General features: G+C 31.2%; 3 protein-coding genes across 4 annotated transcripts; 2 read left to right on the top strand and 1 right to left on the bottom strand.

Moving 5' to 3' along the window:
* Positions 1–385: 385 nt before the first annotated feature.
* On the bottom strand, positions 386–4,222 carry LOC107844721 (probable protein kinase At2g41970). Of its 2 annotated transcripts, none has more exons than XM_047397528.1 (8): positions 4,036–4,222; positions 3,423–3,631; positions 2,346–2,596; positions 2,120–2,246; positions 1,705–1,978; positions 1,372–1,504; positions 1,197–1,283; positions 386–912 (listed from the first exon to the last, which is right to left on the bottom strand). In XM_047397528.1, the coding sequence occupies exons 2-8, from the start codon at positions 3,532–3,534 to the stop codon at positions 787–789; spliced, it is 1,110 nt and encodes a 369-aa protein (XP_047253484.1). In that variant the 5' UTR covers positions 3,535–3,631; positions 4,036–4,222; the 3' UTR covers positions 386–786. The 2 variants fall into 2 exon arrangements, with proteins under 2 accessions (XP_047253484.1, XP_047253483.1); XM_047397527.1 differs by having other exon boundaries at positions 3,881–4,199.
* Positions 4,223–5,740: 1,518 nt separating this feature from the next.
* LOC107845185 (defensin-like protein 163) lies at positions 5,741–6,471 on the top strand. The gene is made up of 2 exons (XM_016689431.2): positions 5,741–5,816; positions 6,226–6,471. Exons 1-2 carry the CDS (start codon positions 5,768–5,770, stop codon positions 6,426–6,428), a joined length of 252 nt encoding a protein of 83 aa, XP_016544917.2. The 5' UTR covers positions 5,741–5,767; the 3' UTR covers positions 6,429–6,471.
* A 7,005-nt stretch (positions 6,472–13,476) lies between these two features.
* LOC124887684 (putative defensin-like protein 157) lies at positions 13,477–14,873 on the top strand. The gene is made up of 2 exons (XM_047397525.1): positions 13,477–13,548; positions 14,668–14,873. The coding sequence occupies exons 1-2, from the start codon at positions 13,500–13,502 to the stop codon at positions 14,868–14,870; spliced, it is 252 nt and encodes an 83-aa protein (XP_047253481.1). The 5' UTR covers positions 13,477–13,499; the 3' UTR covers positions 14,871–14,873.

The raw sequence follows: 14,873 nt of genomic DNA, 5'->3' as shown, positions 1-14,873 counted from the left end.
CCACCAGTAGAGTAAGCCCTTTTTATGTGTCAATCAGTAGAGTAAGCCCTTTTTACGTGTCAAGTTGAACGTTATGAAACTTGTGAAGTTTGACCTTAAAGTCACAAGAATGCAACGGTGCTAGAAAAGTTTGTACTTGGGATTAATCGATTAGATATCGAAAGACATAATCTTTTCTACGCAGATCTATTCACTCTTATCAATTACAGCCAAATTTGTTGTATCATAACTCTTGAAAAATCATAAGTTTCCACAAAAGTAAAGAGAAGTGTTTTTCACTCATCAAGAAACAAAAGTTGTTTTCACCAATGGAGATTGAAGTAATTGAAAAAACGAATTATTTTGATCTTCTACACAAATTTTAAATGTACTTTGCTAATCTATATATACATAAAACACTTATTTTATGCCTTCAATGGCATTTTGAGAATATTGGCTTGAGAGTTGAGGCAATTCTTGTTCAATCAGAAACTTACATATAGTTATACAAAACTCCCAAAAGGTATTATATCCAGTAACAACATGTCACAACTAACCTATCTATGAGAATTTTTGTCAAAAGTTCTTTCAAGCATTCTAATTGTCCCAAAAAAAATAAAAAAACATGTTGGATCAAAAAGGGCAAAAAAAAACCTTATCTACACTCAGATGTTTACAACAATCAGTACAATACATAACATATGTCTTCTACATACACGTTACATAAACACCGAGTGTGAGTAAGTTTTTCCGTAACGTCGAGGCTCATATGAATTAGTCCCTTTGGGTTTCAAAACCAGAAATGTACTATGCTTGTGAGTCTGGTCCTGATGGCATTGAGTTGAGTAGTGGTTGCAGTGCTTTGACAACAATGGTCATATTAGGTCGAAAATCGGCCTCGTATTGAACACAAAGTGCTGCAACAGCTGCCAACTGAGAGAACATTACGACAACAACAACTACGCCTCAGTCCCAAACAATACGTAAAGATAGGTAAAAGGGCAGCCCGGTACACTAAAGCTACCGCTATGCGCAGTGTCCGGGAAAGGACCCCGCCATAAGGGTATATTGTACGCAGCCTTACCTTGCATTTCTGCGAGAGGCTGTTTCCAAGCTTGAACCCGTGACCTCTTGGTCACATGGCAACAACTTTACCAGTTACTCCAAGGCTCCCCTTCAATACGTAAAAATAGGTAAAAGTCACAAAAGTATAGTACCTTAGCAATTGCTTTTGGAGGATAGTCATTATTTAGCTTTGGATCAACACATTGCTTCACTTTGTCTTCACTCAGTCTTGGAGTTGCCTGAAAAACAACACCACCACGCCTCGGTCCTATTAGAAGAGGTATGTACAAATACTAAACAAGAAGAGGTAATAGTATAAGAAGTTACCCAAGTGACAAGACTCTGTTGTCCTTTAGGCATTGTATGATCTACTGGCTTCCTTCCTGTCAAGAGTTCTAAGAGAACAACGCCAAAACTATACACGTCACTTTTCTGCGTAATCTGTCCTGTCATGGCATACCTACACAAGAAAATCTAAGTTGATCGCTGTTTCTCTTAACATAACACGGTTGCTTTGTCCGATTTGTGGTGCAAATGGGACAGCTTGTAGCTACTATATGATCTTAATCGCTTCTGTTTTATCGCCGTTTTGTGAAAACTGCGTGAAGCAATAGGCTATCTAGAGAAACTACATGTTCTGCTGTTATAAGCAAGGCTTACTCTGGTGCATGGTAGCCAAAAGTTCCCAAAACTCGAGTGGAATGCAGACGCGCTGCTGTATCAGAAGACTGGTTCGAGATGTTGAAATCAGCAATCTTCGCTGTAAAATCATCAAAGAGCAACGCGTTGCTGGACCTGACATCGCGATGAACTATAGGTGGCTGAACTTTTTCGTGTAGATACTCTATGCCTTTTGCTGCACCATAAGCAATTTTAACTCTTTGATTCCAGGTAAGAACTGGACCGGGTTCAGCACCTTGTACGCCTTTTCTACCTGCGAAAAAAAGGCACCACAATCAACAAAGCAATGACTACTACTACGCTTCAGTTCCAAACAAGTCGAGGTCCACAATCAACTAAGCTAGGATTCATACAACTACTATCTAAAGTATTATGAGAGAAACTTTCGACATACCATGTAAAACATCGTGTAAAGATCCCTTTGTCGCAAACTCATAGACCAATATACGATTGTTCCCTTCGAGACAATAGCCCATCAGAGTCATGAAATGCTCGTTTTTAAGTCTTGAAACCGTTGATAACTGAAATAAGTTGAAACATTTCATGTGTAAGTGTTCTTTTCATCAGATTAAGAGGAAAAACAATCAAGAATCGCGAAAAAGGAGCATCGATTCACTAACCTGAGCTGCAAAGTCAGAATCTGGTTCAGGTGAAGAACTAGTATCCAACTTCTTGATTGCTACTTGCTGTCCATTGCTTAATTTAGCGCAAAAAACGCGGCCATAAGATCCCTCTCCAACCAAAGCTTTCTGACCGAAATTTCCAGTCATTCGGTTTAGCTCATCCAAGGTGAAAACTGGCGCCTCAATCGGTAGTACTTTCTGAGGAGTTCCACCTCTTGCAGCGCTCCTCGGCTCTCCTCTATCACTCGCTACAATACAATACAATACAATAAATTCATTTACAATATGATATGATCGAGCCAAAAATGTGCTCATCTGCACGAAAACAATCATCTTTCAGTTTCAAACAAATTGAGATCTGCAATATGAATCTTCATTCATCTTCGACAGAACTAAAAGTCTCCTAGAAAATACAGTACCTTAACGTAAGCGTACTAACATGACAAACATGTTCGCAACTAAGTTGTGTCGTCTGTATAGATACATTTTCTCCCATTGTACCCTATTTTTCGATTGATCTGCATGGATTCACATTCCCTTTTAACGCGTTCAATCAACATAGTTCTGTACCTATGGACCGATCCATCAGGAGGTCGATGCAGGACATCCAAATGAAAATTTCATCGATGAATCAGAAACAGAAAAGTGAGATGGCATGATCATACCACCAGAAGTACCACCGCGTAAAGTTACTAATATGACTAAAACATACTCGAAACTAATTGATACAGCCTATATATCTCTATACCTCCAATCGTGTCCAAGAGTATACATCTTTCAAACAACTTCCTTTCACGTGATTTCAGGTGTATATCGCCCCCTTTTAACACGTTCAATCAACACCGATCCATCTATAGATCGATGCAGGACCACAAGTAATTGATCATACCACCAAAAGTACTACAAGTAAAGGTACTAACATGACTAAAACATACTCGAAACTAATTGATACAGCCTATACAGATCTACCTTTTAACACGTTCAAGCAACACAATCCATCTATAGGTCGATGCAGAACATCAATATACAAATGAATAAAAACAGAAAAATAGAGAATGTATATATGATCATTACCACCACCAGTACCACCACCATAGGGATTTCCAGATCTAGGAGGAACTGTGTTCTGATTCGACGGCGGACCGCCACTGTATGCATCTTCTTCTCCACCTCCACAGCAAGACATTTTTGTTAATTCTCCCTAAATGCTCCTTCTTCTTTTTTCAAAAAATTAATCCAATATGCCTCCTAGGAGAAACTTACATGTTGCATTAACAGTATTCCTATGAAGATTGAAAAAAAAAAAAAGTACTGTTAAAAAAAACATGAACACACATCATAGATTGTTTCAATATTCAAATATATGAACATGATGTATATTTGGTGTATATCACATAAATATGTACGTCGAAAATGTTTTCTAATGTTTGGTTAGCAAGTGGAATTAATATACATAATATACGCAATCGGAGAATACATTTGTGATAAAATATAAATGTTTGAACACTAAATATAAATGACATTCATCTTACCAAACACACGAAATAGAAATTACTACGATGATTTACGATCAATCTTCCAATAATTTACAACCAACATATTACATATGCATTTTCAAGAACATATTGTTGAAAAAGAAGAGATGAAAATTCGATGAATCGGAGAATAAATAATTAATGTTACGTACCCATAAAAAAAAAACTAAATTAGAAAATGAAATGAATGTGGAAGAAGAAATCACTACAAAGAAGAAAAAAGAGATTTATTTCTCTTTCTTCTTGTTATTTTTTTTTTTTTTTTATTGCTTCTATCCCAAAAATATTGATGGAGTTTTTGGGGAGCAAAGAATTATTTTTTTCTTTTTTCAGTTTAACGAGAAAATCGCATTTTCAATAGCTATATATATAACTAACATAATAATATTTCTACGTGCTTCCCTTTACTTTGCACGTCCACTTAATCAATTATCATGCAATTTTTTTAATTTTTTTTCTCTATACATATACTATATGGAACGAAAGGGCCGACATGGGTTGTCGTGTAGTGGTGGGACCCACTTCACCGTTAAATAGAGGTCTCAAGTTCGAGTTCTGAGTATAGAGAAAATCTTGTTGGGAGCACCACCAGTAGAAACGGGCGTACAATGTAGTATCCGAGTTAATTGAGATTTTTGATGCAGATATCGGGCATCGGATGGAAAACAAACTGGTCGTACAATGTAGTGTCTGAGTTAATTGAGATTTTTGATGCAGATATGAGACATCGGATGGAAAACGAGATCGGTCGTACAATGCAGTGTCCGAGTTAATCGAGATTTTCGATGCGGATACCGGACGTCAGATGAAAAACAAAACTGGTCATACAATGTAGTGTCTGAGTTAATTGAGATTTTTTATGCGGATACCGGACATCGGATGAAAAACAAAATTGATCGTACAATGTAGTGTCTGAGTTAATCGAGATTTTCGATGCGAATACCGAACATCAGATAAAAAACAAAATCGGTCGTACAATGTAGCATCCGAGTTAATCAAGATTTTCGATGTGGATAGCGAACATATGATGGAAAACAAAAGAAAAAAAAAAGGAAAAAAAGGGAGTAATAATTAATTAAAACTAATGTATACATACCACATTTCATTTCCCATTGACCGTCAATAATCAAGACTATGTTTTTTTAAGACATTAATTGACATCTATTTAAATTATTTATAAATCCTTTTGAGAGAGAAAAAAATACATTCATTAATTGGCTCCAAAGCTTTTATGTATTATTATGATCAATTACTTCATTATTTCTTTTATATCTTGCTATTTTTTTTTTTTTTTTTTTATAATCCCACATCGAATGTTTTTATTTTGTGCTGAGGTAAATCGAAAATAACTTGTCTATTGCATAACGATAGGAGTAAGGTCGATGTATATCATACTCTTTTCAAAACTCACTTGTAAAATTACATTGAACATTTGTTTACGTCTAATGTGGAAGCAATTTTAATTTTCATAATATAATATTTGCAGCATTTATAATACACAATTTTTCTATTTCATAATATTGTTAAGGTATAATAGTTAGTTGTATATAAATGGAAAAAGATAATATTTAAGATTGAAAACTCATGAATTAGTTTAGGAAAAACATATATACATTTACCATATTATTCTTATAACACATTATATGTAGACCATATATATAATTTTGAAGTATAATATAATTATTAGGTAACTTTATAAATCTTCTAAGATCTCATTCTAGTCAAAATTCTCAACAAGGAAAACAAATTATATATGTACCAAAAAAAAATCTCATTTTACTTTCCATTATAACTTACCATAGTCTAAAAAAATACACTATAAAAAGCCATTTGCACCTTACACTAAAATATATCATTGAGATTAATAATTTATACTATATAAGAATGGCCAAATTTTTTAACTCTGTGCTTTGTTTTCTTCTCATTATTTCAGGTCTGTCTTTTATATATTTTTATAATTTTTTATTTTTTATTTATTTGAGATTTACCTTTTTCATTTTTATGGTGTATATAATGATAACATAAAGAATTTTTACAAGATATATTTGTATAATTTAATAGTTTGAAACAAGGTTATTGCTTTACTTTTCAAGTAACCATTTCATAATTGATATAAAGAGTTAATTATCTATGTTATATTAATAGAACACAAACTACTAAAAATATATAATTTTTCGAAGAAAGGCTACTGATCGACGCAATTGATAGGTTAGTTTTATAGTCTATGCATCTGTTCCTTGGTTAATTTTGCATAAAAATGCGTGTATAATAAAAAAATTCTACTACATTTTTTTCTGCGTTTGAATAATGAAATGTTATTTTTGTGAATTTAATTATTGCAGTTGCATTGGCGATTAATCAAGTGAATGCACAATCGAGATGTACCGAAATTTTGAATCCAAATGGATGTGTTCTTTATGACTGTAAAAAGGAATGCTTTCAGAAACGCAATGGAAATGGACTTTGCTCAAGTGCTGGTCTTGGTCAATATGTTTGTACTTGTGTTTACAATTGTAGCCTTGATGAATTAAATTCTCATAATTAATGTTGATGTAATTTTGATTCAAATAAATAAATGATTTGTGAATGATCAATGCAAATTTTGAAGGTTGTTATTTAATGATTAGAATGATTATTCATTCCTTTCTACCATTTGATTTTTTTAAATATTTTTGTTTACTTATCAACAGTGGAACTAAATTGAATTCGTATCATATAGAGTCGAGCAAATCGTGTACTTTTCATTCAAAGATTCTTCGTTTTGGATGCAGATTTAGTACATTATTAGTTACAGATTTATTCAAACTTATTAACTCTGGTTTAAATTATGTTAGTATGTTATATGTATAGCATAATATATGAGAAATTGAGAATTAAGTTTTTTCTCTTTCCTAAATGCATATAGGAAAGTGGCCCTCAACTATTGTGAGTTGAATTTCCATCAAACTTGTGACACTTTTTGATGTGTATCTGTCTTTGAAAAGATTTTGACTCTAATTTGTCATACAAAATATGTTATAATTATGCTTAAAAGTTCACTAAATTGTTATCAAAAAATATAATGTTCTTAAATGACATAAAAATTGTACTTCAACTCACGTAGTAATATAAAACTAAGGAGTAATTCTAGATGATAAGATGTTAATGATGTATTAGCAATTCAGTGCCTTGAATATTGTTGTGAAAACTTTATTTATTGAAATAAAGATTCAAGTTATACAACTGAAAGTTCTAAAATATTTTTGATAAAAGATTTTAGTTTTATTTTTTTCTTTTATACAAAATTTGTATATTTTTTAAAGTGAAAATAAAATAAGTAGGTTTTTGACCATCAAAACCAAAAACATATTCACTTTATTTGGAAGTTTTGAAGTTGTGTTTGGCTACTCTTTTTAGCCTTATATATTATGTGTATGTAGTTGCATGTTTGGCAAGTTTTTGGGTCCTAGAATACAAAATCAGATAAGTAGTATTTATATTCTTAACCAAATATCACAAAGATCAAAATCAGAATTCATCATTAATTTAAAGAAAAAAGTACGAATATACTCCTAAATTTTAATAAATTGTATAGATATACCTTTCGTCATATTTTAGGTATAAATATACTTTTGCTGTTAATGAAAAGGTACATATATACTCCTGAACTTTAACAAATGGTATACATATACCCTCTATCAATGAAAAAGTACATATATACTCCTGAACTTTGATAAATATTACAGATATACCCTCTGTCATACTTAAGGTACAAAATATCATTGTCGTTAATGAAAGGGTATATATATACCTTTCTCACTAACGGCAGGATACGTGCCACAATCTTGTTCATTTGCCCTTTTTTAATTTAATTTATCCCCATCCTACCTAAAATTTTTTTTAATTTAACCCACAAATCGATCCAAATAATAACTCAAACCCGAGCATGTCTAATAGAATCTTCAAGACGCATATCTATTCACGCATGTTCATTCTCTCTTTCTCTCTATATTAGACCGGATCAGGTTTGAGTTATTATTTGGATCGGACTATGGGTTAAATTAGAATTATTTTGAGGTGGAGTTGAGATAAATTAAATTTAAAAAAAAAAAAAAACCAATGAACAGGATTGTGACACGTCTTCTGTCGTTAGTGAGAAGAGCATATATGTACCTTTTTATTAACAGCAAGGGTTTATTTGTATCTAAAGTATAACAAAGGATATATTTGTACCATTTATCAAAGTTCAGGGGTATATATGTACCTTTTCTTTAACGGTAAGGGTATATCTATACATAAAGGATGACGGAATGTATATCTATACCATTTATCAAAGTTCAAGAATATATTTGTACCTTTTCCGTTAATTTAATGACCAAAATGCTACTATCCCAAGATATAACAATAGTCCAATTCTTCTAAATGTCATCACAACAAATTCTCTAAACTACTTTCTATAACTTTTTTTTTTTTCAAGAAGGAAACAAGCCAAATTTTGCTCTATGGTAATAAACCATATAACACAATATGGAAAGTAACATGTTGATTATTTTAAAAATATTGACACTTGCCAAAATTTTATTTAGTAATTAATTCACTATAAATAGCCTCTTTCACTTTGTCTCAAAATACACCATAAACATTTGAGATCAAAAAGGGTAAAATCAATTTGCTTCAATAAGAATGGCTAGGTTTTTAAACTTTGTTATTTGTTTCTTCCTCATTCTATCAGGTTTGCTCATTCTTCTTTTTGTTTTTTAAAAAATCATCTTTATTTAATGTATTATTTGTGAGAAAAGAAAGAGTTTAAGTTATAAACATTGTAAGGGTAAATTTTTACATTAACAAGTCACCTTTATATGATGTATTCAGAGTCAGAGCTGGAGCCAAAAATTTAAATTTATTAGTTTTAAAGCATAACTATTTTGCATATTAGGTTCATATCAAATGAATTTTTAAATACAATTAACAAGGTTTTTCAAACCGAATACGAAGTGGTGACTGATATTATGACCATTATCTCAGTATAGCCGGCTTCGTCCTTAGCTACAACAATTAATCTGTCTTATTTTGAAGATCATAGATTCACATTTTAAGGCGGCTTACCATTGTAGATATCCTTTGAATCACCTGATAGCGTAAAAATTATTTATACTAATGATATTAATAATGAGTTATTTGTTAAATTTTGGTGCAGTTTTGAAGTTATAAACATTCAAAGGGTAAAAGATTTCTTAACATAAACAGGTCACCTTTATATGTTGTATTTAGAGGTGGAGACAGAATTTTTAAATTACGGGTTCTAAAGCATAACTATCTTGCATATTAGGTTTTGAACAAATTATTTATACATATCAAATGAATTTTTAAATACAAATAACAAGGTTTTCCAAACCGAATATAAAATGGTGATTGGTACAATGGCCATAATCTCTGTATAGCCGACTCGCGTCCCTAGCTACAACAACTAATCTGTCTTATTTTGAAGATTACCATTGTAGATATCCTCTGAATCACCTAATAGCGTAAAAATTATTTATACTGACGATGTTAATAATGTGTTATTTGTTAAATTTTGAAGTTATAAACATCCCAAGGGTAAAAGATTTCTTTACATAAACAGGTCAACTTTATATGTTGTATTCAGAGGTGGAGCCAAAATTGTTAAATTTCCGAGTTTTAAAGCTTAAGTATTTTGCATCTTAGGTTTTGAACAGTTTTTTATAAATATCAAATGAATTTTCAAATACAAATTACAAGTTTTTCCAAACTGAATATAAACTAGTGACTGATACAACGGTCGTGATCTCTGTGTAACCGGCTCCATCCCTAGCTACAACAACTACTCTTGTCTTATTTTGAAGATTACTGTTGTAGATATTCTTCAAATCACCTGATAGCGTAAAAAATATTTATATTGACGATGTTAATAAAGTGTTATTTGTTAAATTTTGGTGTAGTTTTGGCAATTGTTGAGGTAAAAGCCCAAAAGAGATGCACTGCAACATTGGATACAAGTGGATGTATACTTGCTGATTGTCAAAAACAATGTTTTGAGAAATACAATGGAAATGGGCTTTGTACTGGTGGAAATGTTGGCCCATTTAATTGTGTTTGTGTATACAATTGTTAATGTACATTTAATTAGCCACAATTAATAGTCTATTTGACTATAATTATGCATGGAATATCAATAAATAAAAGTATTGCTTTTTTATGAAAAAATACTTTATGGGTTTCTGTCTTTTTTTTTCTCCTCCGTTCCTATTGTCAGCGCACTAAGCGGTAGGGAACTGGCCACAGAGTTTTTTCCATTCACCAGAGGTGGGGATCGAACCCCCAACCTCTTACTTAAGAGCTAAGGTGCTGAATCACCACACCAACTCTTATGGTTATGAGTTTCTGTCTTATTTAACTTAAACGACTATTCTATTGTATATCATCTTGTTAACTCATATTTATTTTTAATTTGAAATATGATTAATTTAGATGTATTCTATGAAGTCTCAATTTAAAGAAGGGAAAAGGCATCGTTTCCACCCCAAACTATACCTGAAAAGTCGAAGCCACACCTAAACTATACCAGTGACCTATTACACATCTAAACTATAAAAAAATGAAACTATTTACACCCTATCAGGCTACCACCACTTGCATGTGGTGTAGTGTTTTACACGCGCTGCCACGTCAACACCACGTCAGTAAAAAGTATCACTTTTTTTTAGTTAAGGTGTGTAATAGGTCACTTATATAGTTTAGCTGTGGATTCGACTTTTCGACTATAGTTTGGGGTGGAAACGATGACTTTTTCCTTAATGTTTTTAGCCGTTTACTTTTATTATTTAATAGGCTGGACGCGCCTAAAATAAGTGTAACACATGCGCCTTATAATGGGGGTTGCGGGGAGGTAATAATATCACTTTTTTATAGTTAAGGTGTGTAATAGGTCACTAGTATAGTTTAGATGTGGCTTAGACTTTTCGGGTATAGTTTAGGATGGAAACGATGCCTTTTCCCTTTAAAGAACAATACACTTCATATTATTGAATGGAGTATCAATAAATAAAAGTATTTTTATTGTATAAAAAAATATTTTATTAGTTTGTGTCCTATTTAATTTAAGTGACTATTCTAATGTATATCTTCTTGTTTATTTTATTTTTGTCGATCGTAGTTTTTTTTTTTTTTTTTTTATTAGATATTTATTTTTAATTTGGATTCTGATTAATTTAGGTGTGTTGTATGAAGTCTCAGTTTAAAGAACGGTCATTTCATATTATTGAATGGAGTTTCAATAAATAGTAGTATTATTTTCTTCTAAAAAGTATTTTATTAATTTTTGCCTTATTTAACTTAAGGGACTATTTATCGTATATCGTCTTGTTTATTTTCTTTTTGTCGGTCGTTGTGTTTTTCCATCTTATGTTCGATTTCACTTTGTATTCTGAATAATTTGGGTTTGTTCTAGGAAATACTACTTTAAATGATATGACGCTCTATATTAAAGTCGATTTCAAATTTGAAATTCGAATATGAAATCTTCAATTAAGAACGAACGAATATGTTACCCACCCATTACAATTACAGATGAAATTAAAAAAAAAAAAAATTAAAGTAGAATCTTATCTTAAAAGTTGTCGTTTGATTGAAAATAAATTGTCTCGAAATTAATTATTTCAAGAATAGTTATCCCACCTTTAAAGTATGATAAAAAATAACAGTACAATCTCGAAATAACGAATTTCAAAATGAATTATTCCGTGCATTTTGTCTCAGCTCAACATGAGATAACTCATCCTAAAATTAATCGAAAAATTAGTTATCCTTCATCTCTTGTACCAAACGAGCCCTTATAATATTATCATTGGCAACATGACTTGATGCTTAATGTGTCAAACATACTCATTCGCATCAAATATAAGCAATATACAAATTCAGGATATTTTTTTCGAGTTTAATTTTTATATACTGATCTTTCTTGAAAGGTAAAGAAAGACACGTAAATAATTTAAACGGCAATTTTTTGGCAATTATTAAAAACATAAATAAAAAGAAAATGACCAAAAAGGTAAATATAATATGTAAATTTAGATTAATTGACTTGGAGGAATCATGCAAGGAGCATAGTGATGGGATCAAAATATCAAAATTAAATAATAATACGATTATTTAGTGAATATATTTTTTCATAGATATTTAATTTATTGAATTAACAATGGAATATATCAGATATAATATAAATTACGTTTAGTTATATATTACTTCTATTTTAAAGTTTCTTCTTTATTGATGATTGATATAATAGAAGTCATCTCTCATAAAAAGGAGGAAAAAAAAATATATCTCGCTTATGAGTGAAAATTATTTTCCTTATGGCTATTTTGACGTTTAACTTCATATTATTTGCATCAACTAAGACATTATTATTATTAATCGTTAATATTCAAATATTTCATCAAAATAACCTCAAATTAGTGTTTATTAATCTTCAACATACATTTGCTTTTAAAAAAATATTTTTCGCTAACTAATCAAACATTAAAATACATTATTTAGAAAAATATTTTTAAAATTTTTTTTATATACCACAGATCTCTGAATTACAATAGTAGACACAACACTTTATTACTCGAAAATATCAACTCAATTAATTTTCTAAACTGCTTTCCATAATTTTTCAAAAAGGAAACAATCCATCTTTACCCTGTGGAAAGTTTAATATAAATAATTAGCTCTGAAATAATATATTATAAGAGATATCACTTTGTTAGTTCTAAAATGTCTTCACCATTAATTCTTTAAACTACTTTCTAACAAGAAAACAAACCATCTATGATATATAGTTAAATTAATTACTTTGACCATGTCAAAATAATTGTCACATTTCACTTTTCACTTTTCAAAAGTCAATTCAACTATTTTTAACTAAATTAGATTACATTAATTTAGATATTCAAAAGTTATATGAAAAGTATTATAAGTGGTAACTTTTCTCATATCAATATGATGAGAAAATATATTTGAAAATGTTGGTCAAAGTTTATATTGTTTGACTATCAAAAAGAAAATTCGACAAGTATTTTGAAATGTATAGAGTACTTCCTGTAATATATCTAGATTTGAAAACGAGCTACTCATTTCATGTACTTATGGTAAGTAGATTACATAACTAGTTACTCCCTCCGTCCATCTTTATCTGATCAGGATATTAAAATTAGATTTCCAACAATACTTATTCAATTTGAAAATTCAATTGATAATTTATCATATTGAGTCTAATTTACTTTTGTTATTAAATACTATTCACTATCTAATGTATTTTGTTAAAATATTAAATTTATTATATTCAAAGCTTAATATAATAAACTACTCATATTATTTATTATATTTCTTAAAATGCGTGTGAAGTCAATATTTCAAGAGTAAATATGGTGAGGGAGTAGTTAGTAACCACGTACAATCAATCAAGATTAGAAAACTAACCATTTATGTTTTGTATGAAAAGTAAATTATACATCTAGTTTACTTTCCAAAATAAATTTACAAAAATCTAAATGTGCACACTATAAAAGCCTCTTTCACACAAATCTAAAAAAATTCTATTTACATTTGAGTTCATCAAACTTCAATAAGTAATATGGCTAAGTTTTTGAACTCTATCATTTGTTTCTTTCTCATTCTCTCAGGTTTGGTCTTCTTCTTTTTAGTTTTCAAATTACTTTTTTACGTATACAAAATAGTTGCGGATTCTAAAGTCGTTTTACAAATCTAATTTTAAAAAAAGGTTATTGCCTTATTTTTCAAATACGGCATCTTAGATTTTATATAAAGAGTTAATTACTTTTTTTTTTGTTTCTCATCCGGTGTTCGGTATCCGTATTGGAATTTGACTAATCCGGATTTGCATCGGGTAGGGCCCCATTTGGGGGGTAGCGCTCCCAACAAAGTTTTCTCCATGCCCAGGGTCAAACACTCGACCTCTGGTTAAGAGTAGAGCAGTTTCATCTGCTGCACCACAACCCATGTTGGTGAGTTAATTACTTGATGTTATAGGTCAACTTTATTCGATCATACAAAAATTCACACATGACTAAAAATGCACAAATTTTTGAGAAAAGGCTACTAACGGGTAGAGACGTCAATATGGGTCAGGCCCGTTGGGCCGGCCCAACCCGGCTTGTAATTTGATGGAGTTAGACTTCAGTTTTTACAGCCCATTTAAGAACAAGGGTTTTTAGTCTGGCCCGGATAGGCTCGTGGCCCGTGGGGCATCATTAATGTGGGTTGAGCTAGCCTGCAAGTCAAATACATGAAACTATTTAGATTGCTTATTAGTATTTTTATTTGGTTTAAAGTATATCATGTCAAAAGTTATTTAATTTCGCTATTAAGAGTATTTTTTGGGGTGTTGGAGACTTGATTAACAAGTATTAACACTATGTAATATTGTCTGATAATATTTATGTTTATTAACATTCTAAAATTAAAATATAAAATATTATTTTTTAAAAAGTGGGTTAGCCCGTGAGGCCCGCAGCCCATAGAGTAATGCTGCGAGCTTGGTGTTTTTTGGCCCATCATTTTAATAGGCCAGCCCAGCTTAGCCCGTCAAACTCAAAGCCCGTATGGACTAGCCCGAATGGGCTGGGCCGACCTTTATTCACAGCTAACCGGCGCAATTGATAGGTTACTTTGATAGGCAATGCATCCATGCGCAAAAAATGCGTGTATGATTAAAAAAAATATTCTACATTTTTTTCTGCGTTTGTATAATGCAATGTTGTTGGTGAATTTGATTATTGCAGTTGCATTGGCGATTAATCAAGTGAATGCAGAAAAGGAATGTACTGAAATTTTGCATCCCAATCCGGGAAGTATTTTTGGATGTGTTCTGAGAGACTGCAACAAGGAATGCAAAGAGAAACACAATGGAACTGGATATTGCACAAGTGATGCTGGTGTTGGTAAATATGTTTGTACTTGTGCTTATGATTGTAGCCTTCCTTGAAGA

Source organism: Capsicum annuum, chromosome 10 (genome assembly GCF_002878395.1).
Source record: "Capsicum annuum cultivar UCD-10X-F1 chromosome 10, UCD10Xv1.1, whole genome shotgun sequence".
Lineage (NCBI taxonomy): Eukaryota > Viridiplantae > Streptophyta > Magnoliopsida > Solanales > Solanaceae > Capsicum > Capsicum annuum.
Note: the sequence above shows the minus strand (reverse complement) of the source record. Positions and strands in the feature narration are given on the sequence as shown.

Bases quoted from the DNA above. Each gene is read 5' to 3' on its own strand.
- LOC107844721 (XM_047397528.1), bottom strand. From the start codon at position 3,534: ATGTCTTGCTGTGGAGGTGGAGAAGAAGATGCATACAGTGGCGGTCCG. The intron at 2,247-2,345 runs GTTAGTGAATCG...AACTTATTTCAG, and splicing joins ATTCTGACTTTGCAGCTCAG to TTATCAACGGTTTCAAGACT. The intron at 1,505-1,704 runs GTAAGCCTTGCT...TTTCTTGTGTAG, and splicing joins TTTGGCTACCATGCACCAGA to GTATGCCATGACAGGACAGA.
- LOC107845185 (XM_016689431.2), top strand. From the start codon at position 5,768: ATGGCCAAATTTTTTAACTCTGTGCTTTGTTTTCTTCTCATTATTTCA. The intron at 5,817-6,225 runs GTCTGTCTTTTA...TAATTATTGCAG, and splicing joins TTTTCTTCTCATTATTTCAG to TTGCATTGGCGATTAATCAA.
- LOC124887684 (XM_047397525.1), top strand. From the start codon at position 13,500: ATGGCTAAGTTTTTGAACTCTATCATTTGTTTCTTTCTCATTCTCTCA. The intron at 13,549-14,667 runs GTTTGGTCTTCT...TGATTATTGCAG, and splicing joins TTTCTTTCTCATTCTCTCAG to TTGCATTGGCGATTAATCAA.